Source organism: Chiloscyllium plagiosum, unplaced genomic scaffold (assembly GCF_037043375.1).
Source record: "Chiloscyllium plagiosum isolate Xiang-an unplaced genomic scaffold, Cpla_swu_hap1 HiC_scaffold_2, whole genome shotgun sequence".
In the NCBI taxonomy this organism is placed as follows: Eukaryota; Metazoa; Chordata; class Chondrichthyes; order Orectolobiformes; family Hemiscylliidae; genus Chiloscyllium; species Chiloscyllium plagiosum.
Genome location: NW_028270140.1, coordinates 150,875,350 through 150,901,202, shown reverse-complemented (window position 1 = coordinate 150,901,202; position 25,853 = coordinate 150,875,350). Strand labels below are relative to the sequence as shown.

At 43.7% G+C, this 25,853-nt stretch overlaps 1 protein-coding gene across 2 annotated transcripts in view; it reads right to left on the bottom strand.

The window, feature by feature from the left end:
- Window positions 1-25,853, bottom strand: part of ggt6 (gamma-glutamyltransferase 6) — a 64,678-nt gene that overhangs the window by 14,215 nt on the left and 24,610 nt on the right. For both annotated transcript variants that reach the window (XM_043704288.2, XM_043704269.2), the window contains exon 2: window positions 9,637-9,887. In XM_043704288.2, the coding sequence (XP_043560223.1) occupies window positions 9,637-9,887 (251 nt within the window). The remainder of the gene's footprint in view (window positions 1-9,636; window positions 9,888-25,853) is intronic.

The window sequence follows — 25,853 nt, the reverse complement described above, 5'->3', positions numbered from 1 at the left end:
CCTAATGGGCAGCCGTGTGACATTAATAATAATCAAGAATGCTCGTGGACCTTAAGCAGACAGGCAGACACATTCCAACTCATTAGCTACCTGGTGATTCATTTGTCATCATTTCAGGAAATTTTCACAGCTTCAGCCTTCACTGATGAGTAACAGGCATATTGAAAAGCCAAGCTTCACAGCACAGAATTGCTACTTCTTGTCTTATTTATTATCTTCTCACAATTATCTTTTCTCCAGCCTGTTTTATTGGCTTTGACCCTGGTTTCACTAAAACACAATCTCTTAAAGTGCTCCTTGATAAGCTTACTCCTGAAGAGCTGCACTAATATTTTTAGGACATTCTTCTGAGAGCTTTCCATAAAAATCAGACCTGCTACTTTTGTTCACTTCGTCTGTAACCCTCACCCATTTTTAGCTGACACTACCAATGCAGCACTGAGAGAACTTGCGAGATTACTTGGCCAGCTGCCTGCTCCCTCAGTCAGACTGCAGATATCCCAGGGTGCTATTCCATGGCAGCATTGGAAGTGGTGTGCAGGGATATGGAGAAGAGGCAGGAGATTGGCATTAGGTAACAGAACTGGCACAGGCATGATAGGCCAAATGGCCTCTTCTCTGTAACAATTGTGGCTCTATTTCAAAGGCAAGTAGTCAGTAAGGGGTGCTGGACAAGATTTATCTTGTAATCAGGACCACTGAAGGCAGATTATCTGCTCGTTAACTCACTGCTATATATGGGAGCTTACTGTGCATAGTTTGCCTACCATATGTTTAATACTGCAATAGTGGCTACACTTCACTGGGATTTTAAGGGGTAGCAAATGCTTTAGGACTTCCTGGGAATGCGAAAGGTGCTATATCAATGCAAGGATTCTCTACTGAGCTTCACTGTCCTCCCCACGCAGACGTTTTTTCTAAGTTAATTCATAGGATGTGGGCATTGCTGTCTCAGCCAACATCTATTGTCCATCCTTAATTTCTCCAAAGGGAAGTTAAAAATCAGCCACACTACTGTGGGTGTAGGGTCACATGGAGACTAGACCAGGTAAGGTTGGCAGATTCCCTTCCCTTCCCCATGAGTGAACTAGATTTCCTTTTGATAATCGACAGTGATTATGTAGTCGCCGCTGGCTTCTATTAATTAAGTACTTCTATTGAATTTATCACTTAATTCCAATTAAGTAAGTAATGCCAATTCCAAAAAATATATGACAAATGAGATCACCAAGACTTGCCTGACTGATTGCTACTCAGGACAAAAGCATCGTGTTTCATCGGTAACAGAAAATAACTATTTATTGTAACAGTTAACTGTAACATAAGAAAAAGAAAGGATTGCTAATCTATTTCTGTGAAATTATCACTATACCCCTTCAAACATATTAACATATATATTAATGTAAACAAAGTTTGAAATATCAAATGTCCAGACAACAGATGGAAAGTGTTTCTCCCCACAGTCTTTTTGGTTTGAGCAATGATGATACACTATTGTCTATGGGTTGATAGACTTTCTTTGATTTCATACTTGATCAGTTTGACTTAGGTTTTTTTCTCTTGTTTTGAATTCTCTCTCTAAAGCTTCCTTGGTTTTTATGCTGTTTTCCCAGATAGCATCCAAGAGGGAGGGAGGGATGTTTTCTATTTGTAGGCTCTGAATGTTTGTTTAGTTATATTGTCCAACGCCCATTTCAGTTTGTAATCCCCTCAATAAAACATTTGGTCTCTTATAAATTCAGATTTCACCATATGCCACACTGGGACTCATACCCCTGCTTCCAGAATATTAGTCCGGGGGCTGGACGATGAGACCGATGACATTAACACCACATCACTGCTGCCCACTGCAAAACGGAGTCTTCAGCACTACCACTCAAATTTCAGTCCTGATAGACCCCACTGTCATTTCAGTGTTGCAAGGTGGGCAGCATGGTGGCTCAGTGGTTAGCACTGCTGCCACACAGTGCCAGAGACCCAGGTTCAATTCCCGCCTCAGGCAACTGTCTGTGTGGAGTTTGCACATTCTCCCCACGTCTGCATGGGTTTCCTTTGGGTGCTTCAGTTTCCTCCCACAGTCCAGGTCAGGTGAATTGGCCATGCTAAATTGCCTGTAGTGTTAGGGGAATGGGTCTGGGTGGGTTGCTCTTCGGTAGGTCGGTGTGGACTTTTTGGGCCAAAGGGCCTGTTTCCACACTGTGGGGAATCTAAATCTAATCTAAAACCCCTCTGGCCAGAAGAAATAGGAGCAGGAGTAGGCCAATCAGCCCATCAAGCCTGCTTTAATATTCAATAAAATCATGATTGATCTTACTGCAGCCTTAACTCTTCTTTCCTGTTCCCTATAACCCTGTGCTCCTTTTTGATCAAAAAATACAGATTGTTTTTGGCATTCAGTTAAAGCTTTCACTTATTTGCTAGTTCCACGCATCCTATTCTTCAAACGATCGTGATATATGAAGCCCAGTCTTAACAAAGGCCTGCTCAGTATTTTCAAAACTGGAAATAGAAGACTTGGGGGCAGAAAAGTGGGATCAAGGTTCAATCATTTAGACAGACACAAGTGTCTGAAAGCCTCTTTCCCCAGAGGGCAGTGAAGACAGTGAATATTTGTTTTAAGGCAGAGATAGATTGACTCCTTTGTCAATTAAGAATCTAAGGGGAAAAATAAGAGTAGGCAGGAAAGGGAATTAAAAGCTAGAGTCAGATCAGATTTACGAGGGTCAATGACCTAGAGGTATTATTGTCAAACTATTAACCCAGAAAATCAGCTGATGTTCTGAGGACCTGGGTTTGAACCCAAACACAGCAGGTGGTAGAATTCAAATTAAATTATAAATATCTGGAATAAATCATGTATATATTGATGATCATGAAACTATTATTAATTGTCAGAAAAACTGGCTCACTAATGTTCTTCAGGGAAGGAAATCTACCTTCCTCACCTGGTCTGGCCTACATGTGACCCCAGACGCTCAGCAATATGGCTGACCCTCAACTGCCCCCTGAAATCTGAAAAACAAAACACCCTCTCATTCAGTTGTATCAATTGCTACGATGTCTCAACAAAGTAGTGAGAAGAGACAGATCACCTGGCATCAACTGAGGCATTGGAAAAGACAATGGTGGAAACAGCCATATCAGCCTGCAAAATCCTCTTCACTAACATCTGGGAGCTCGTGCCAACATTGGAACAGCTGTCTCAGAGTGGTCAAGAAACAGCTTGACCAAGTCATGTCTCACAGAATCATACCTTACAGACAATGTCCCAGACACCACCATTCCTGGATATGCCCTGTCAGGTCAGACTCAGCAGAAGTGGTGGCACAGTGGTGTACAGTCAGGAGAGAGTTGCTCTGGGAGTCCTCAACATGAGGTCTCATGGCTTCAGGTTAAACATGGGCAAGGAACCCTCCTGCTTACTAACATATACCATCCTCCCTTGGCTGATGAGTCCGTAATCCTCCATTTTGGACAACAGTTGGAGGAAGCACTGAGGTTGGCAAGGGCACAACGTGCACTCTGGGTGGGGGATTTCAATGTGCACTACCAGGAGTGGCTTGGCAGCAGTACTGCTGATTGAGCTCGTTGGGTCCTAAAGGAGGTGGCAAGGGAACCAACAAGAGGAAAGAACATGTTGACCTCACCCTTACCAATCTGCCAGCTGCAGATGCATCTGTCTGTGACAGTATCGGTAAGAATGACCACCGCATAGTCCTTGTGGAGACAAGTCCCACCTTCACACTGAGAATGACCACAACCAACTGATCAGACCTTAGCTCTGCCACATCCAGTTATGAATGGCAACGAACAATTGAACAACTCAGTGGAGGAGGTGGTTCCACAAATATCCCCATCCTCAGTAATGGAAGAATTTAACACAAGTGCAAAATGTAGGCTGAAGCTTTCGCAGCAATCTTCAGCCAGAAGTGCCAAGTGGATGATCAATCTTGGCCTCCTCCCAGCCTTCAGCTAACTCGATTCATTCCACGTGATATCAAGTGTGGCCGGACAGGCCGCTCAAAATGATGGACTTATGAAAAAATGAACAATAAATGAGACATGCTGTGAAATTGAGGCAAGCCTTTGGCCAAAAGTGACGGCGCTCAAAGACTTCACAATAAACAAGCTGCAGAATCCAGACAGGCTGCAGCTATAGACAGACAGTACACAATTGAAGGTAAAAACAATGACTGCAGATGCTGGAAACCAGATTCTGGATTAGTGGTGCTGGAAGAGCACAGCAGTTCAGGCAGCATCCGAGGAGCAGTAAAATCGATGTTTCGGGCAAAAGCCCTTCATCGGGAATAAAGGCAGAGAGCCTGAAGTGTGGAGAGATAAGCTAGAGGAGGGTGGTGGTGAGGAGAAAGTAGCATAGAGTACAATAGGTGGGTGGGGGAGGGGTTGAAGGTGATAGGTCAGGGTGGAGGGTGGAGTGGACAGGTGGAAATGAAGATAGGCAGGAAGGGACAAGTCATGGGGACAGTGCTGAGCTGGAAGTTTGGAACTAGGGTGAGATGGGGGAAGGGGAAATGAGGAAACTGTTGAAGTCCACATTGATGCCCTGGGATTGAAGTGTTCCGAGGCGGAAGATGAGGCGTTCTTCCTCCAGGTGTCTGGTGGTGAGGGAGCGGTGGTGAAGGAGGCCCAGGACCTCCATGTCCTCGGCAGTGGGAGGGGGAGTTGAAATGTTGGGCCACAGGGCGGTGTGGTTGATTGGTGCGGGTGTCCCGGAGATGTTCCCTAAAGCGCTCTGCTAGGAGGCGTCCAGTCTCCCCAATGTAGAGGAGACCGCATCGGGAGCAATGGATACAATAAATGATATTGGTGGATGTGCAGGTAAAACATCGATGGATGTGGAAGGCTCCTTGAGGGCCTTGAATGGTGGTGAGGGAGGAGGTGCGGGCGCAGGTTTTGCAGTTCCTACGGTGGCTGGGGAAGGTGCCAGGATGGGAGGGTGGGTTATAGGGGGGGCGTGGACCTGACCAGGTATTCACGGAGAGAACAGTCTTTGCGGAAGGTGGGGAGGGAAATATATCCCTGGTGGTGGGGTCTTTTTGGAGGTGGCGGAAATGTCAGCGGATGATTTGGTTTATGCGAAGGTTTGTAGGGTGGAAGGTGAGCACCAGGGGCATTCTGTCCTTGTTACGGTTGGAAGGGTGGGGTCTGAGGGCGGAGGTGCGGGATGTAGACGAGATGCGTTGGAGGGCATCTTTAACCATGTGGGAAGGGAAATTGCGGTCTCTAAAGAAGGAGGCCATCTGGTGTGTTCTGTGGTGAAACTGGTCCTCCTGGGAGCAGATACGGCGGAGGCAGAGGAATTGAGAATACGGGATGGCATTTTTGCAGGAGGTAGGGTGGGAAGAGGTGTAATCCAGGTAGCTGTGGGAGTCGGTGGGTTTGTAAAAAATGTCAGTGTCAAGTCGGTCATCATTAATGGAGATGGAGAGGTCCAGGAAGGGGAGGGAGGTGTCAGAGATGGTCCAGGTAAATTTAAGGTGAGGGTGGAATGTGTTGGTGAAGTTGATGAATTGCTCAACCTCCTCGTGGGAGCATGAGGTGGCGCCAATGCAGTCATCAATGTACCGGAGGAAGAGGTGGGGAGTGGTGCCGGTGTAATTACGGAAGATGGACTGTTCTATGTAGCCAACAAAGAGACAGGCATAGCTGGGGCCCATACGTGTGCCCATGGCTACCCCTTTGGTCTGGAGGAAGTGGGAGGATTCGAAAGAGAATTCTTCGAATTGAGTACACAATTGAGTACACAATTGACTCAGCAGCTGCAGACAATACAATTTACACTAGAATTTGAAATGAATAGAATTCACCTGAATGTCATCCCAGGACAATCGGAAACACTGAGTTGTTTACCAGACGAAGAGACACCTCACATCCTTACATGGAAAGGGCTACCTGACCTACTGGCCCCAACACGTCTAGGAATGGATACCATCGACATGTCAATGCCTGGTTGAGTCCAATCGATCAGCATGATCGAACCCTGATCGATCTATTGATGGTCATCAAAGACCCTCCCAAAACAGCAAAAGACCTCTAGGTATAAGAATCGCCATCATACCACCCTCTGAGGGAGGGGGATGGTGGTGGTGGTAGTAATGCAAGACCAACCACCGAGAACAGAAGACACTCCTGGGACCACCGGGAGAAGACGACCAGACGATCATTGCCACATGGATCAAGGCCTAGATCTAGTGTGGTGGGATATGATCATCCAGATTTACATTAGAATGCAAGATAGAGCATTAGCTTTATCATGTAAATTGTTAGCTTATAAAGTATTTTGTTTTTATAATATTAATTGTGTTAAATGCTATCGTTTATTACTATTACGAGTTGACTTGCTGTTTGTTTGTTAAATATAGAGTTAAAACACCCCATGTGGGAGGTGCAACAGAGGAAACTGTTTCGGCACTGATCATGCAAAGGCTAATGGGCCTGACGACATTCCAGGAACAGTACTGAGGGCTTGTGCTCCAGAACCTGCCACTCTCCTAGACAAGCTGTGCCAGTATAGTTACAACACTGACATCTACCTGACAATTTGGAAAACTGTGTATAGATATAACCTGTACACAAAAAACAGGACAAATCCAACCCAGCTAATTACTGCCCCATTCGTCTAATCTTGATCATCAGTAAAGTGATGGAATATGTATCAACAGTGCTATCAAGCAGTACCTGCTCAGCGATGCCCAGTTTGGGATCTGCCAGGGTCACTCAGCTCCTGACCTCATTACAGCCTTGGTTCAAACATGAACATGCAGAGCTGGATTCCAGAAGTGAGGTAAGAGTGACAGCCCCTGACATCAAAGACGCATTCAACCAAGTGTGGCATTAAGAAGCCCGAGCAAAATTGGAATCGATGGGTATCGGGATGGGGGCGGGGTGTCAAATTATCCCCTGGCTGGAGTCATACGTGGCACATAGGAAGATGGTCATGGTTGGTGGACGGCAGTTGTGTCAGCTCCAGGACCCCTCTGCAGGAGTTCTTCAGGATTGTGTCCTCGGCCCAACCATCTTCAGTCACCTCAATAAAGACCTTCCATCCATCGTAAGGTCAGATTGGTGATATTCGCTAATGATTGCACAATGTTTAGCACCATCCATGGCTCCTCAGATACTGAAGCAGTCCATGTTCAAATGTGGCAAGACCTGGACAATATCCAAGCATGGGCTAACAAGTGGCAAGTAACATTCAGGCCACACAAATGTCAGGCAATGATCATCTCCAATAAGAGACAATCTCACCACAACCCCTTTACATTTAATGGTGTATTCATCACTGAATCCTCCACTTTCAACATCTTTGGGTTAACATTTACGAAAAACTCAACTAGTCAAAGGTTAGGAATAATGCAGCAATTCTAAACCCATTTTCCATGACTTGACAACACGTATGTTATGGTGTTTCAAGCGCTCATCTAAATATTTCTTCAATATCTTCATTGAAAGCCTGGATTGTTCATGAACGTGTGATGATGAGAAAGACCTTCTGAGTCACATACTTGGAGAACTAGAGAACAGGTGTAGTCCAGAGTCTCCATTATTTATTGGCTGTCCAAACCATCTCCCCTCCCCCTACCACTGCTCCATATTAGCAATGCCTTCATTCAACTATCTAGCCTTGAAAGCTCCAACTGACCATGACGATCCAAAGTCTTTTCACAAACACTGTTTCAGATATTCATTATCTTTTGCATGAAAAAGTGCACACTGGCATTACACTGAATGGTCATACTCCAATTTTAGGATTAATGTTGCCTGACTCATGATTCTAATAGCAGAAAAAATGGTTTATCTTTATTTACCTTTCCAATTCCCTTTATCCTTTTAAATACCTCAATTAGAGCTTCCATTAATCTCCTATTTTCAGGAGAAATGCAACGAAGTCTACACGACTGGTGCTTAGAGTTAAACCTTTTTTACCTTCTGCATTTAATGTACATTATGTAACAGAAGGTGGTGTTTTGTACATTATAGATCTATATATTAAATATTGGCAGAGTGCAAAAAATGTGTGTCTACATCCTGTCACGCTTTAGAGTTGAGGTGTCATAATAATGTGCTCATTCAGCAAAACTAAAACTGAAACAAACACACTGAAGTGAACCAACTGTCAGGGTGCTCAAAACTGTAAGTAATTCAATTTCATGGTTCTGCAGATTAATTGCTTAAGGTTTTGCTGGCTTAATGGCTTTAATCAAGGACTTTTGACAGAGTTACAGACTTTGCAACTCCTCACCAGTGACCTATTAACCCAGAGATGATCTGTATGGGGAAGATGTGGAAGATGACAGCAGGAACACACCAAGAACTTTTTTTTTTAAAAACGCCTCAAAGCAAACTCACTCATTTACTAATTTCAGCCAGCAGAACTATATAAACATACAAAGGTAGGAGCAGGGCTAAGCTGGTTTACCCCTCTGTTATTCAATAAAATAATGACTTATTGTTTTTTGACAAGATTTGTAGCTCAGGTTGATGGTAGTATGTCAGTTAGCTCAGTGAGCTGGAAGGTTTGTTTTCAGACGTTTTGTCACCATAACTAGGTAATATCATTATTGAGAGTCTCCGGTGAAGCGCTGGTGGTATGTCCCGCCTCTCTATTTACAGGTCTTGCTTTCTTAAGGTGGGTGATGTCATTTCCAGTTTTTTTTTCAAGGGAAGGTATCTGGGATCTAAATCAATGTGTTTATTGTTGGAGTTCTGGTTAGAATGCCATGCCTACAAGAATTCTCGTGTGTGTCCTTTTTTCGTCTGTCCTAGAATGTGTGTGTTGTCCTAGTCAAAGTGGTGTCTTTCTTTGCCTGTATGTACGGAAACTAGTGATAGTGGGTTGTGTCTTTTGGTGGCTAGTTGTTCATTCATCCTGATCGCAAGTTTCCTGCTTGTTTATCCAATGTAGTTTTTTTTTTAAACAGTTCTCACATGGTATCTTGTAAAAGACATTAGTTTGCTGGTAGTAGCTAATGGATCCTTTAGGTTGTTGTGGTTGTGTTCACCGAGCTGGGAATTTGTGTTGCAGACGTTTCGTCCCCTGTCTAGGTGACATCCTCAGTGCTTGGGAGCCTCCTGTGAAGCGCTTCTGTGATCTTTTCTCTGGCATTTATAGTGGTTTGAACAGCCAGGGAATTCCTAGAAGCATGGCACTCATCCACTGATTCAATCAACAAGCACATCGACCTGAACCCAATATACCGGCCACTGCAATGGACAGCTGGAACTGACAACCAGAAGCGGCAGATTCAAACCACTATAAATGCTGGAGAAAAGATCACAGAAATTGGAGACCCTTTATTTTCAAACTGTATCCCTGAAATCTAGTCTCTCCCACAAGGGGAGACACCCCTTCTGCACTTATCCTGTCAATTTTGCTCAGGGTCTTACGTGTTTCAATCTCATCCTTCTAAAATCCAATGGACAAGGTAAGCCTACATCCAATCTTTCCTCATAAGTAACCGTCACCCCCTGCAAAGCCTGAGCCTTTTTTTGTCCTTTGGCCTTCACTGTGGGATCATAGCCTGACAGATGCTCAGGTCATGGGAGCCAGTATGAACGAGAAAGGAGTGAGCAGAATCGGTTTGAAATTGAAGGGTGTGGAAACTCTCCACTGACCTGAATCAGAAATCACAGCAGCATGGTGATAAACTCCATGTTCATGGTGGTGATCAGGCGCTACTTTGTCGCCCTGGTGACGATGAGCCTTTGCATCATTGGCACTGCTGCCTTTCCCGGGAGACTCCAGGCTGCCATAGCTTAAAACGTGGAACCCAAAATAAAGGCCAATGCCGAGCAACACCAACGACGCACTGATACGGACGCAAGACTCCCGCCTCTGACGAGAAAGCAAGGAGCGTGCTGATGCCCTAAAAATAGAGAAAACGATTGTTGCATTCTAGCCCATATTTATTTGGGATAGGGGAGGGAAGTGTAGGTAAGGGCAAATAGATTCAGATAGCACAGAAGACGACCATTCAGCCCATCAGTCCAGTTTCTGGAAGCGGAGACTCACTGTCTTTGTCCACATTCTTTTTCCATGATCTAGCAAATATTCCCCTTCTGAATCACATAGGGAATTGAAATTACTTTGGAATTATTGAATGTGCTTCCATCACCCTTTCAGGCAATGTACGTGAGGTCACAACAACTCGCTGCATGTGAGATTTCTTTCCTTTTTAAATAAAGAAAATATGTGGAGTGAGATAGAACCTTGAAGTGATCATACTTTGTTCCTTGCTTCCAGCTCCAGGCTGCTATTTGCATCATGAAAGCCTTATCTTTGCTGTTGGGATTCAGGCCAGTTTCAGTACTCAAACATCCTGGCAACACTGTGCTCTTTATTTATTCCATTCAGGCTCAGTCTTATAGGTTCCTGGCATCAAGAATAGGCAAGATACTATTATCTACTCCTTTTCACCATTTACATAAAGATGTCAATATAGGAGATGACAGATTACAAAATAGGCGGTGTAGTGGACAGTGAAGATGACAATGGGGCTTTGATCAAATGGGGCGATTGTCTGAAGAGTGGCAGATGGAGTTTAATTTAGATAAATGTGAGGTGTTGCATTTTGGTAAGGTAAATCAGGGCAGGACTTATACACTTAATGGTCAGGGCCTGGACAGTGTGGCCGAACAAAGAGATCGAGAGGTGCAGGTGCATAGTTCATTGAAAGTGGAGTTGCAAGTAGATAGGCTGGTGAAGGAGGGATTTGACAGGCTAGTGAGTATAGGAGTTGGGACATCATATTGTGGCTGTACAGGACATTGGTGAGGCCATTTTTAGAATACTGCGTACAATTGTGGTCACCTTTCTACGGGAAGAAAGTTGTTAAACTTGAGAGAGTGCAGAAAAGATTTACAAGGATTTTGCCAGGACTGTAGAGTTTGAGCGATAAGGAGAGGCTGAATAGATCTTGTCTGCGGAGCATCGGAGGCTTAGGGGATGATGTTATAGAGGTTTATAAAGTCATGAGGGGCATAGATAAGGTGATCATCCAAGATCATTTTCCTACGGTTAGGAGTACAAAACTAGAGGGAAAAGGTGTAAGGTTTGAGGGGAAAGATTGAAAAAGGACCTAAACAATAACTGGAATAAAGAATCCAATTATGGCCTTGAATCCATTGCTGATTGTTAGAAAACCCACTTGGCTCACTAATGTCCTCTTGGGAGGGAAACCTGGTCTGGCCTACATGTGAGTCCAGACCCGCAGCAATGTAGTTGACTCTTAACTGCCCTATGGGGAATCAGGGATGGGCAATAAATGTCGGCCTAGCCAGCAACACCCTTATCCTATGAACGAATTTTTAAAAATGTCGAAAAGGGGAAAATGAAGTTTAATTTGGAAAAATGCAACATGCTATATTTTTGTAAAGTGAATTAGGGCAGGACTTGCACAGTTTGTGGTGTCCCTCGGGAGCGTTGTCAAACAGAGAGATTTAGGGCTTCAGGTACATACGCATCACAGTGGACAGGGTGGTAATGAAAGTGTTAGGCATGCTTGCCTTCATTACTCATGGCGTTGAGATTAGGAGTTGCGACATCATGTTACTGTTGTACAAGATGTTTGGTGAGGCCATTTTTGGAGTACTGTGTACAGTTCTGGTTGCCCTACCATAGGAAGGAAATTATTAAATTGGAAGCGGTGCAGAAAAGATTTACAAGGATCTTAATGGGACTGGAAGGTTTGAGTTATAAGAAGAGACTGAATAGCCTGGAACTTTCTTCCTTGGAGTGTAAGAGACTCAGGAATGACCTTACAGAGGTTTATAAAATCATGAGGGGCTTGAATAAGGAGAATAGCAAAGGCCTTTTCCCTAGGGTAGGCGAGTTCAAAACTAGAGGTGACAGGAGAAAAAGACTTAAAAGAAACTTGAGGGGCAACTTTTATCACATAGATGGTGGTTCGTATGTGGAATGAACTGCCAAAGAAAGTGATAGAGGCAGGTACAGTTACAACATTTAAAAGACATTTGGCAGGTACATGAATAGGAAAGGTTTAGATGGATATGGGCCAAGCACAGACAAATGGGACGAATTTAGTTTGGCAAACCTGGTTGGCAAGGATGAGTTGGTCCAAAGGATCAGTTTCTATGCTGTATGACTTTATAAAAGTTGAGAATAAACTTGCAAGTAATATCAAGACAGATAGCAAGAGCTTCTTTGAATATATAAAAAGGAAGTGAGGGGTCAGAGGAAACATAGACCCTTTACAGAATGAGACTGGAAAATAATAAGGGAGAAATTAGGAAATAACAGGGATGTTGAATAAATACTTAGCATCAGGCTTCACAGTAGAATAATACTGATAGCATTTCAAAAATACTAAATAAAGTGGAGAGGAAATACATACAATAACTACCATGGGAGAAAAAGTGCTCAAGAAACTAATGGAGACTAAAGATCGACAAATCCCCTGGACCTCATGGAATGCATCCTAGGATGTGAAAAGAAAAGTAGCTACAGAGATAGCATAGTAACCTTCCAAGAATCCTTAGATTCTAAGGATTGTCAGATCAACCCCATGATCTCATTGACTGACAGAGCAGATGTGATGGGCTGAATGGCCCACTTCTGCTCTTATATTTTACAGTCTAATTGTTAATGTAGAGAAGGTCATCATTTAGCCCAACGTATCGGCACCATCTCTCCAAAGGACCAATTCACTCTGTGCCATTCTCCTACTTTCTCCCTGTATTCTGGCACATTCTTCATTTCAGCTAACGGTCTAATTCCCTTTTGGATGCTTCCTGTTCTAAACAGTCCTAACTTCTACGATCTCTCTTCACAATTGAAGATTTCTATCCCTTAAAACATTTGCTTGATTTTTTTTGCTTTCTTTGCAAAGTGTTCACATCCTTCTGCAAGTGTGGAGCCCAGAACGGGACACAGTACTCCAGCTAAGTGGCATTATCTTGGCTGAATTCCCCACAATCAAACATTCATCAGAAACTGACCTGGACCTGTCATACAATTACTTTGGCTCCAAGAACAGGTCAGAACCTAGGAATTTTGTGGCAAGTTGATCAGATTCCCCAAAGTCTATCCACCATCTACAAGGCACAAGTCAGGAGTGTGATGGGATACTCCCCACTTGCCTGGACAAATGCAGCTCCAACAACACTCAAGAAGCCTGACAGTATCCAGAATAATGTAGAACACTTGACTGGAAACATTTCCACAAACAGCACACACTGCTGGAAGGAGGAGTGAATATCTACAAGGAACACTGCAGAAATTCACTAAGGCTCCTTGGGCAGGACCTTCCAAACCCACAACCTCGACTAATTAGAAGGTCAAGGGCAGCAGATACAAAGGAAACCACCAAATGCAAGATCCATCCAGATCACTCACTATTTGCCATTACTATAGAGTCGCTGGATCAATATCCTGGAATTCCTTTCCTAATGGCACTGAGGGTGTAACTACTTCAACTATAACATAGCAGTTTCTGAAAGCAGCTCATCACTAGCTTCTTAAGGACAATTACAGATGGGAGAAAATGTTGGACCAGTCAGTGACACTCACGATCTGTGGGGGGTGGGGGGGAGAAAAGTACATTTTTAAAAAAGGACATCCGATGGCATTCATTCCTTCGGTCCTTCACTGGAACCACTTTTGTATCCGAGGTGTCTACATTACGTACAATATCCCACCAAGCTGAGTCCTGGGTAACAATCCCTCTTGTTATTTTCTCTGCTTCACGGACCTCAGGAGACAGTGACTTCCAAAACCAAAAGTCAATACTTGGAATGGTTTTGGCACACCAATGAGTGTATGCCGAACCTCTGAATGGCTGCCAAGCAGTTCAAAGGCAATGTCGTACCTGGGACCAAGGGAAACAATCCCAAAGCAAGAAAGAGCTTGAGAGAGGAGGAAAGGAAAATCAAACTTTTCTTAAATTAATTTACAGGATGCAGCCCCGCTGCCCAGACCAGTATTTGTTCGTCATCCCCAAATGCCAATCACATTGCTGTAGGTCTGGAGTCACATTTAGGCCACACCAGGTAGGGCCAGCAGATTTCCTTCCCCAAAAGGGCATTAGAGAACCAGATGGGTTTTCACAACAATTGACTGTTTATGTAGGCTGGCTTTTTATTCCAGATTTTGTTCCTATCAAATTCAAATTTCACAATCTGCCATGGTGGGATTCAAATTCACGCCCACAAAACATGAACGTAGGATTCTGCACTATTAGTTCAGTGACACTTCGACTATGCTCCCACCCCCTTTTAATTGATATCGCGTCTCTCAGATCATTCCCTGGCCAATGAAGTAAGTTTGAAGTGTAATCTCTTTTGCAAATCTGTGCCACAAACAAAAATGAGATCCAGTAGCATATATTGAGAAAGAAGGCACACTTAGTGATCTTTGGGTGAAAGATATGTCAGATCATAAATTTAACTGAGAGACATCCTGGTTTTCATGGAGTCAATACCACAGGATCTTTTCCATCCACCCGAAGAGAGCAGAAGGCACCTCAGTTTAATACATTACCTGGAAGACAGCACCTCTGACATTGCAGTGCTCTCTCAGTGCTGGCCTGTGAAAAGCAGCTGAGATTGAGACCTTGAGTCTATGTATCTAGTGCTGGAAGGTGGGACTAATGTAGATTTAGTATAGCTTTGGTGGTGCTGACTTGATGGGCTGAAGGGCCTCTTCTGCACTGTGTGATTATGTCATTCCAGGCTTCTTAAACAGGGAGTGAACTCATGGAGTTTCTAACTCAGGGGCAAATGATCAAATAAAGGCTGCGAACTCTGTTCTTAGAGGCTGAAACCCAAGTGAATAATTTATGCAGTTTAGACATATAGTCAATATGCAGAAGCACGTATGTGCTAAAATCTAATAAAGGTGTATAAAGAAGTGAAGAAGCATTCAGAACATGGCAGAAATCTAATCAAAATAGTGCCATAAATCTGGAGAGCTGGGTTTGAATTGCTTATGGCCATTATGAAAACTAAATCTTAATTGAAGCTTTGAAATCATTCCGCTGCATTGGACCTCAATAGGTGCATTGTTTGACCTGGGGTCTCTTAGCTAGCATATAGATTTCCCTGAGCTCAGCAAGAACATTCACAAGGAACTCTGCTGTCGGTGCAAATCAAGTCTCGAGTAATCAGATGGTGTCAGGGAACCCAGATTATCAACTGAAATGTAACGACTACAGATTTGTCAAGGGAACATCTGCCACCAATTTCTTCAAAATACTTGCACCGATGACAAAAATATTGGTGAACTGCAAGAGTATAGTCCTCTTGAAATATATCTGATGAGGCAATTAAATAACAGTAGAGGCCAAGCCATTTATATAAATTAATGTGCACCCACAGCATGTTCATTGACAGTTTGACGATCTGTCACAGATGATAAATTTTTGATATATCATGGGCTGTCATTTATTCCTCTCGATTGTGAATTAGGTGTAAGGTCAGGTTCCATCATACATTTTGCACCAAGTTTGAACAGTATTAATCAGAAGACTAAGCAAATTCAGAGCTTTGAGCAAAAGATCCAGACTTACAGTTCCAATGCAGTACTGAAGGAATCCTCATGTATTAATGAGGAAGCCCTAGCGCAATACTGAGGGAATCATGTACTGTTGGGGGTGACATTACTTCAGTTTCTAACTTGCGTCTTGGATGGCCGGTAATGATCCCATGACACTATTTCAAAGAGGAGCAATGGAGATCTTCCTCGGCTTAGTATCGATATTTGTCCTTCAAAATCAGCAACATTAATACACGAACCAAAAGCAAAATAACTTTTGTTTCAAAAAATGTGATGAGAATATCACTGACAAGGTCTGCATTTATTGCCCATCCCTAACTGTACTCCAGAAGGTGCATTCAATGACAATAGAGTGCCTTGCTAGGGAAGTTCAAAAGATGGTTGAGATTAAGAAAACTAGATAGAGTGAATTAAGCAGGATGCTTCGTCCTGAATAGTTCCAGTGTTGTTGGAGGTACACCCCTCCAGGCAAGCGAGTAATATACCATCATACTCCTGACTTATACCTTTTGGATGACAGACAGACTGTGGGGAGTCAGGAGGTGCTGCAGGAATCTAGCCTCTGATCTCTTTGAAGAGAGTGGAAGAACAGAAAGGCAGATTCACAAACCTTTGATGGATAGGAGGACAAGATGTGAATACAAAGTCTGATCGCAAAAGCTTTTTTTCGGTATGTGAAGAGAGATCAATTAGTGAAGACAAATGTAGGTCCCTTACAATCAGAAACAGGGGTAGGTATAATGGGGAGCTGAAAATGTGTTGCTGGAACAGCGTAGCAGGTCAGACAGCATCCAGGGAACAGGAGAATCGACGTTTCGAGCAACACATTTTCAGCTCTGATCTCCAGCATCTGCAGACCTCACTTTCTCCCAGCTGTAATGGGGAACAAAGAGATGGCAGACCAATTAAATACACACTTTGGTTCTGTCTGCACAAAGGAGGACATGAATATAGTCCCAAAAATGTTGGGGAACACAGTCTAGTGAGAGAGAGGAACTGCTGGAAATCATTATTAGTAGGGAAATGGCATTGGGGAAATTGATGGGATTAAAAGCTGATAAATTCCCAGGCCGTAATAATCCCAGAGTACTTAAGAAAGTGGCACTAGAAATAATCATGATTCGGAGCACTGGTGATCATTCTTCAATATTCCATTGACTCTGGAACAGTTCAGATGGGTTGGAGGGTAGCTAATGTAACCCCCCTATTTAAAAATTGAAGGTACAGAGAAAACAGAAAATTATAGCCTGCCATCAGTAAGAGGGAAAATGCTGCAGTCCATTATAAAAACAGAGCACTTGGAAAACAGTGACAGAGACAGCATGGATTTATGAAAGATAAATCATGCTTGATGCATCTACTGGAGTTTTGAGAGTTTGCAGAGTTTTTGAGAGTTGATAAAGGGAAGCCAGCGGATTTTCAGAAGGCTATCAATAAGTCCTACATAAGAGATGAACATGTAAAATTAAAGTATATGGGATTGGGGATAGTGTACTGACTGGGTAGACATTGGTAGTCAGCAAACAAAGACCAGGAGTAAATAGGCCTTTTTCACAAGTGGCAGCCAGTGACTAGTAGGGTACCACAGGGATCAGTGTTTGGCCTCCCACTATTTGCAATCGACATTAATGATTTAGATGAGAAGCTAAATGCAATGTCTCCAAGTTTGGACACAATACAAATTTTGGTGGGATGGTGAACTGTGAGCAGGATACAGATTCTTCAGTGTGATATGGACAAGTTGAATGAGTGGGCAAATATATGGCAGATGCAGTGTAATGTGAGGATAAATGTGAGGTTTCAAAGAAGGCAGATTATTTGCTGAATGAGGTTAGATTGGGAAAGGGGGAGGTGTAACAAGACTTGGGAGTCCTTGCAAACCAATCGTTGAAAGTAGGTATGTAGGTCAGTAGACAGTGAAGGCGGCAAATGACACGTTGGCCTTCATAGTGAGAAGATTTTGGTGAGACCACACCTGGAGTATTCTGTGCAGTGTTGATCTCCTTATCTGAGGATAGATGTTCTGGTGAAGGAGGGAGTGTAACAAAGGTGCCAAGACTGATGTATAAAGAGAGACTGGATTGGTGAGGATGATATTCATTGAATTTTAGAAGAATGATTGGAAATCTTGTTGAAAGCTGTAAAATTCTAACAAGACTACAGTAGTTCCTAAATGTAGGATGTTCCAATACAGGAGAGTTCAGAACCAGAGGTCACAGGCTAAGAGTATGGGGTAGGCCTTTTAGATCTGAGATGAAGACAGTGATGAGCCTGTGGAATTCTCTGCCACAGAAAGCAGTTGAGGCCAAAACATCGAAGGTTTTCAAGAAGCAGATAGATATAGTTCGGAGGCCTAAAGGGATCAAATGGTAAGGGGAGAAAGTGGGAAAAGGGTACTGAGTTGGATGATCAGATAAGATCATATTGAATGGGGGAGCAGGTTCAAAAGGGCCAAATGTCCTACTCCAAATACTAGTTTGTACGTTGCTATGTTTGTTTCTGAAGGTTCAAAGAATCAGTAAAAGCGCCACGTTTGAGTATATTAAAAGCAAAGTCTACGTAAACTAAGCAGCATCAAGCTTGAGATTTAAAAAGCTACAGATACATAGCAAGAGAGGTAAGGATTAGCAGAGTTCTGAGACGGCGTTCCAAGTAGGAGACAGTAGGATTAAACTGTGTGTTGACAAAACTGTGCTTTCAGAACACGTACGTGGGTACAAGGACATGAGTTGCAGCTTGAACAAAAGTGAAATTCAAACTCGAGAGAGAGTCCATGTCAGAGTTCCTTCTTATTATCTGGTGGCTAGACATGAAAGTGTGGCCAGCAGGAGATCAAACAGAATTCAAAGACTAACCATATTAATTTCCTCCTTTCCTTAAAGGCTGTTGTGATGAGTAGCCTAGCCTGTGTTACATTCAGCGCCGTATGGAGGCGGCTTGTTCAATGATATATTCATCTACAGACACACATCTATTATTTACCAATGAATTTACTTATCCTTTCACGTCGTATGAGTCAACAGAGAAAATACAAACATTTAATTGAACAAACCATGTTCATCCGCACATTGAAAATTTTAGCCTTCACCAAATAAATCCTAATCAATTTAATCTGTGCTGATGAGGTTTTAATAGCAGCTGGTTCAATTGGTGTTTAACTTTGACTACCTTATCTAAATCACCTTCAGTCTTGGAAATACAATCACTCAAGTCAAGCCTGGTCATAACAGCAGAATTAATTTCCCACTGGCAAAGTTTGTAAACGCTATAAACAACACAAGAAGGAAATCTGGACGAGAACTTAAAATGCCAGGCTGCAGTAGGATACGGACTAAGTGCAGGTAAATGGAATGAGTACAGTAGGTGTTTGTTAGTCAGCACAGACATGGTGAGCCGAAGGGCCTCTTGCTGTGCTGTATGACAGTGAACTCAATGAAGAAATGCTAGACGTTAACAGATAGAACATAGAACAATACAGCACAGAACAGGCCCTTCAGCCCACGATGTTGTGCTGAACATTTGTCCTAGCTTAAGCACCTATCCATATACCTATCCAATTGCTGCTTAAAGGTCACCAATGATTCTGACTCTGCCACTCCCACAGGCAGCGCATTCCACGCCCCCACCACTCTCTGGGTAAAGAATCTACCCCTGACATCCCCCCTATACCTTCCACCCTTCACCTTAAATTTATGTCCCATTGTAACACTCTGTTGTACCCAGGGAAAAAGTCTCTGACTGTCCACTCTATCTATTCCCCGATCATCTTATAAACCTCTATCCATTCCTGAAGAAGGGCCTGTGCCCGAAACGTCGAATCTCCTGTTCCCTGGATGCTGCCTGACCTGCTGTGCTGTTCCAGCAATAAAGTTTCAACTCTATCAAGTCACCCCTCATCCTTCGCCGTTCCAATGAGAAAAGGCCTAGCATGCTCAACCTATCCTCGTACGACTTATTCTCCATTCCAGGCAACATCCTGGTAAATCTCCTCTGCACCCTCTCCAAAGCTTCCACATCTTTCCTAAAATGAGGGGACCAGAAGATGACAAGGAGAAAGGAAGACCTATATTTATAAAGCCAATAAAGTAATTAATAGTCACTTTAAATTGTAGGAATGTATGAAACGCAGCCACTTTGAGCACAGAAAGCTCCCACAACCAACAACATAATAACAACCAGTATCTGCTTTTGTGGTGAAGACTGAGGCATAAATATTGACCTAACACATCACTCCCTTGATGGTCTGAAATAGTGCGATTTTACATTTGCAAGGGTTGGCAGTTGGAGCTCAGTTCAACAGGTCACCTTAAAGTTAGGGGAAAGTGAGGATTGCAGATGCTGGAGATCAGAGTCAAGAAGTGCGGTGCTGGAAAAGCACAGCAGGTCACGCAGCATCCGAGGTGCAGGAGAATTGACATTTCGGCCAAAAACCTGATGAAGAGCTTGTGCCTGAAACGTCAATTCTCCTGCTCCTCAGATACTGCCTGACCTGCTGTGCTTTTCCAACACCACACACTCAACATCTTAAAGATAGCCCTGACAAGACAGCACTCCTTCAGTACTGCACTGCACTGTTAGTCTTGACTTTTCTGCTGAAGTCCTGAAGGCAGAGCTTGTGACTTAGAGGCAACAGTGCTACCTACCAAGCCACAGCAGACACAGCAAATGCGAATGGCTAAGGCAGGTTCACATTCTGGATGGAAGCAGTTCTTCATACTTTAATTCACCGTTGACATTGTTCTCTTCACAGATGCTGTGTTTTCTGCCTTTATCTGTCTCTATGGACACCAGTTGGTTCCACAGGTGTCACTCTGCAGTCAACAGACCGATTGCAGCGCTCGCAGGGAGCACTCTCAGAACTACAAAAGGGGTTAACACAACTGTTCCTGTAAACCATGCAGAAACCAGAGACACAAAGTCAAGAGTCAATCATTTTTGGTTTGAAAAGGAAAGGAAATCTGATAGAAGTCACTTCGCTGTCTCCTACGCTAACTAAAGGACTAATAGGAACAGGTGTAGGTATTTTTAAATCACAATCTGTTCAGTGGTGTTATTCCACACCCCTGAAGCAAGCGGGTCCTGAACCCAGGCCTCCTAGCTCATGGACTGAGACACTACCACTGTGCCACAAGAGGCATAAGGAACAGGAGGTGGTCATTCCATCCTGGGTGGAAACTCCACTGCTCCCTACCTCACGGCATTGTGGGTATTCCTGCACCTCACCAGCACCTGCTCCTGGACATTTACAAAATCAACTTTATTGAATATGAAATATACAAAATTCTTAGGGACTTGACAGGATAGACATGGAAGGATGCTCTCTCCTTTTGAGAGTCTAGGGCCAGAGGGTAGAATCACAGAATAAGGGGTCGCACAGTTAAGGCAGAGATGAGGAGGAATTTCTTCTCTGAGAGGATGGTCAATCTGTGGGCTTCTTTACTGCAGAGAGCTGTTGAGGCTGGGTCATTAAGTAAATGTAAATTCAAGTCTGGGATCGACAGGTTTTTAATCAGAAAGGGAATCATGGATTATAGAGAAAGGCAGGAACTGAGGATTATTAGATCCAGCATGATCTCATTGAATGATGTGATGGGCTGAATGGCCTATTTGCTCTACTACAGATGCATCAAACCATAAGATGTAACATGTCCAGCTCTGACAAAGTGTGATTGAACTGAAACATTAAACAGGTTTCTCAGTCCAGCATCTTCTGTTTCTGACTCAGATTTCTCGTCGACTTTAGGGACTGAATGGCTCCTAATTCTCACGTTCACATTTCCATATCTCCTCTATCTGCAATGATTCCAAATTGTCATATACCCTAGTTCACTGTGACACTCGAGAACTGCACCCAAGCACATATTAACCAATCTGCCTGGAATCACACACATCCTGCCCCATCACATCACAAGGGAATGTTCAGGGGCATTTGTAATTTCCTCTCTCCTGAGCTTTAACCAATCACTAGAGCATAGCGATAGCACCACGATGCAGGTAATGTCTACTGCAAACTCTCAGCTTCCAGCAGTTGCTGAAGGTAATGCTGGGACAGTTCATGCTGCAATAGTTTGAGGAATACATTACATGTGGGAATCTCCATGTTAATACTCTCTCAAGCCTGCTTTTGTTTTGTAACACAAGCACCTCCCAAGCACTGCTGCCTCACAGCGCCAGAGACCCGGGTTCAATTCCCGCCTCGGACTATTGTCTGTGTGGAGTTTGCACATTCTCCCCGTGTCTGCGTGGGTTTCCTCCGGGTGCTCCGGTTTCCTCCCACAGTCCAAAGATGTGCAGGTCAGGTGAATTGGCCATGCTAAATTGCCCGTAGTGTTAGGTAAGGGGTAAATGTAGGGGTATGGGTGGGTTGTGCTTCGGCGGGTCAGTGTGGACTTGTTGGGCTGAAGGGCCTGTTTCCACACTGTAATGTAATCTAATCCATACGGTCCTACGAGTTGACAAGTGTCCATTTTCCTTCAGCTGCCACTACACTACATACACAATTATTGAAGCACAAGTGATACTCATTAACAACAATCTGCATTTCTACAGCACCTGTAATGAGCAAAACAACCCAGATCATTTACAGTAAGAAACTATCATTGTTGTATGGTGATGCTCTCAGTTGGAAAAACAGCCCCACTCTCCGTGCTTGTGGAGCCCAGTATGTGGGTACAAATGTCAAGACTCTTTGGAAGACCTCTATAAATAGTCCCAGATCTCACTTCCAATCTTTCATTCATTTTCAAATGTTACAACTGGATCTACTTTCATCCTTTCTGACAGTACATCCTAGATCATAACAACTCCCAGCGTCAATTGATTCTAACCTCTCCTCTATGTTTTTGTCATTGGCCTTAAATATGCATTGTTAATTCTTTTATCATAAACAAACAGTTATCCCCTCTGTTTCTCCCCCAATGCCTTTCAGAGTCTTGAATATCTCCATCCAATCATTCCTTTCCCTTCACTGATCCAAAAAGAATAGCCTCAACTTCCAGTCACAGAATCACGGAGGTCGACAGCATAGGAAAAGGCCCTTCAGCCCATCAAGTCCAAGCAGGTCAAAGCAATCACCTAACTATTCTGATCCCATTTTCCAACACGGCCCATAGTCTTGTATGTGTGGTGCTGGAAAAGCACAGCAGGTCAGAAAGCATCTGAGGACTAGGAGAGTCAACAATTCAGGCAAAAGCTTTTGCCCCGAAATGTCGATTCTCCTGCTCCTCGGATGCTGCATGACCTGCTGTGCTTTTCCAGCACCACACTCTTGACTCTAATCTGCAGTCCATTGTCTTGTATGCCTTGGCATCTAAGTGTCCGTCTAAATACTTTTAAAATATTGTAAGGGTTTCTGCCTCTACTACCCTTACAGGCAACTACTCCACATAATGGAGATCACTCATCCTCGATTCTAGTGTAGCACCCTCATGGCAGCAATATATTCATCCTTAAATGTGATGATCAGAATCATCATAATATTCTAGTTGTACTTCATTGAGGGGGTCGGTCAGGTCAGTTGACGGGACAGCTGGTTTGCGACATAGATTGACACCCAGTGCACGAGTTCAATTCCCACACCAGCTGAGATTACCATGAAGAACTCTCACGGAACATACAACAGTACAGCACAGGAGCAGGCCTTTCGGCCCACAACGTCCAATTCCATCTGCCTGCACATGGTCCATATCCCTCTATTCTCTGCTTGTTCATGTGTCTTAAACATTACTATCATATCTGCTTCTACCACCTTGCCAGCAGCACATTCCTACAATCCTCTGCGTAAAAGAAACATGCCTCACACATCTCCTTTAAAACTTACCTCCCTCTTACTTTAAACCTGTGCCCTAGTATTTGATATGTCCACTCTAGGAAAGAGGAGAAAGTGAGGTCTGCAGATGCTGGAGATCAAAGTTGAAACTTTATTGCTGGAACAGCACAGCAGGTTAGGCAGCATCCAGGGAACAGGAGATTCGACGTTTCGGGCACAGGCTCTCCTGTTCCCTGGATGCTGCCTGACCTGCTGTGCTGTTCCAGCAATAAAGTTTCAACACTCTAGGAAAGAGACTGACTACCTGCCATTTCCACACCTCTCATAACTTGATATATTTCTACCAGGTCATCCCTCAGCCTCTGCTGCTCCAGCAAAAACAATCCAAGTTTGTCCAGCCTCTCCTTATAGCTAACACATTCCAATCTGGACAACAGCCTCGTAAACCTCTTCTGCACCCTCTCCAAAGCCTCCACATCCTGCCTATAGCATGATGATCAGACTGTGCACAGTACTCCAAATATGGCCTGACTAAAGTCTTATAGAATGAGGACGTCGCTGGCTTGGTCAGCATTTATTGCCCATCCCAGAGGGATGTTAAGAATCAATCACCATTGCTGTTGGAGTGAAGTTATGTTCAGACCAGGTAAGGATGGCAATTTCGTTCCCTGAAGGACACATCTGAACCAGATTGGTATTTCCCACAATTGATAATAGTTTTATTGATCTGCCAGTCCTGCCCTTTTCAACCAAATTTCAGTAATGGATACAACGCCCTAAATTCATGCATTAATTCAGGTTCTAAGCTCATCTGCCTTTTCTGTTATACTCCTTGCATTAAAATAAATACACTTCACACCACAAATCCCACCATGTTCGTTAACCCGGCCCTGCCTGTTACTCCCACTTGACGTCCTTGATTGAGCCCCTCTCTTCTCTTCAAACATTCCACACGCTGATCAACTGCTCCGGTTTCCACAACTGCATACCCTCCTCCCTCACCAACCACACTACTTTAAACCCTCCTGAGTCACACTAGCAAACCTCCGTACCAGGATATTGGTGTCCCTCCAGTTTAGATGTAACCCATCCTTGTTGAACAGGTACCACCTGCCCTGGAAGAAATCCCTTGTTCCAGATATTTGAATCCCTCCCTCCTACACCAGCTCTTCAGCCATGCATTCAACTGCATTATCTTCCTACTAGCATCAGGTGTTAGCATGTGGCACAGGGAGTAAACTCAAGATTGCCACTCGAGAGGTCCCCCTTTACAACGTTTTACCCAGCTCCCTAAATTTGCAGGACCTCATCACTGTTCCTGCCTATGTTAATAATACTGTTATGAAGGTGTTGAAGTGTACTGTATCTTTAAGAGACTGAAGGACTTAGCAAGTGTACAGGGTGCTAGAGAATGTACAATGGAACATTTGGTCCAGCAGATAGCACTGGCTGAGCTGTTATGAGACAAAAAAAAACTAGTTCAAATTCAGCATAATTTATACCCCAAAATATCAACCTCCAATCAAGTTTGAATTTAGCATATTGACAATATTAAAAACCTATGACACAATCCAATCCTTTGGGGTATAAAAACCGGGAAAAATTGAACAGATGAGGGAGAACTGCCAAGCCATCAGCATGTACAGACTGTCCAGAGAATAGCTCTCTTAAGGGTACCTTTTTAGATCAATGAGCTGTGAAACAGAAATCCCTAAGGCAAAAGGAAGACAGAGGAAGATACCAAGAGAAGATTCAACAGCTGGCTGGTTTTGAAATTTGAATTTTTTGGTAAATCTTGACTGGGGGTTTTATCAGACCAGTATTGTAGAAGGAAAAGTAAAAGATAGGTTAGTTAATATTTTATGTTAGACTTAAAGAATAAAGTTCTTAATTTTTTTTGTACTTTAAATAGTGACTTTTGGGATAGTTCTTTGCCTCTTGAATTTTAACAGTTTCCAGCACGGGTTAAATAATTTCTGTGTTGCAAGTTTAAATTTGCGTGGGGTTGGGGGGATAGCGTTCACCCCATGTTGTAACAGTACCATTGTCGACCACAACCTCTGGCTGCTCACCCTCCCGCTTCCTTCAGAATATCATGTGCCTGCTCAGAGACATCCTTGATCCTGGTACCAAGGACACAAAACCATCCTGGATTCTCGGTCATGGCCACAGAAAGCCCCCTCTGCACCCCGGAGTATGGAGACCCCCATCACTACTGCTCGTCTACACTTTAGTCCTCCCTGCTTTACATCAGAGCCAGTCATAATGCCACTGATCTGGCTGCTGCTTTTCCCTGAGAGGACATTCCCCCAATTGTACCCAAAATGGTTTACCCTGTTTGAGGGGGAATGGCCACAGGGTGGTCACCCACATTTCTTTGGTCATTGTAGCCCTTACAGGTAGTGACCAGCTCACTAAACGTGCTATCCATACTATTCTCCGCCTCAGGGATGCTCCATAGTGAGTCCATCTGCAGCTCCAGGTGCTCCGTGCAGCAAATCAGGACCTGCAGCTGAAAACACTTCCTGCAAAAGTCAACACCATGGAGACTAC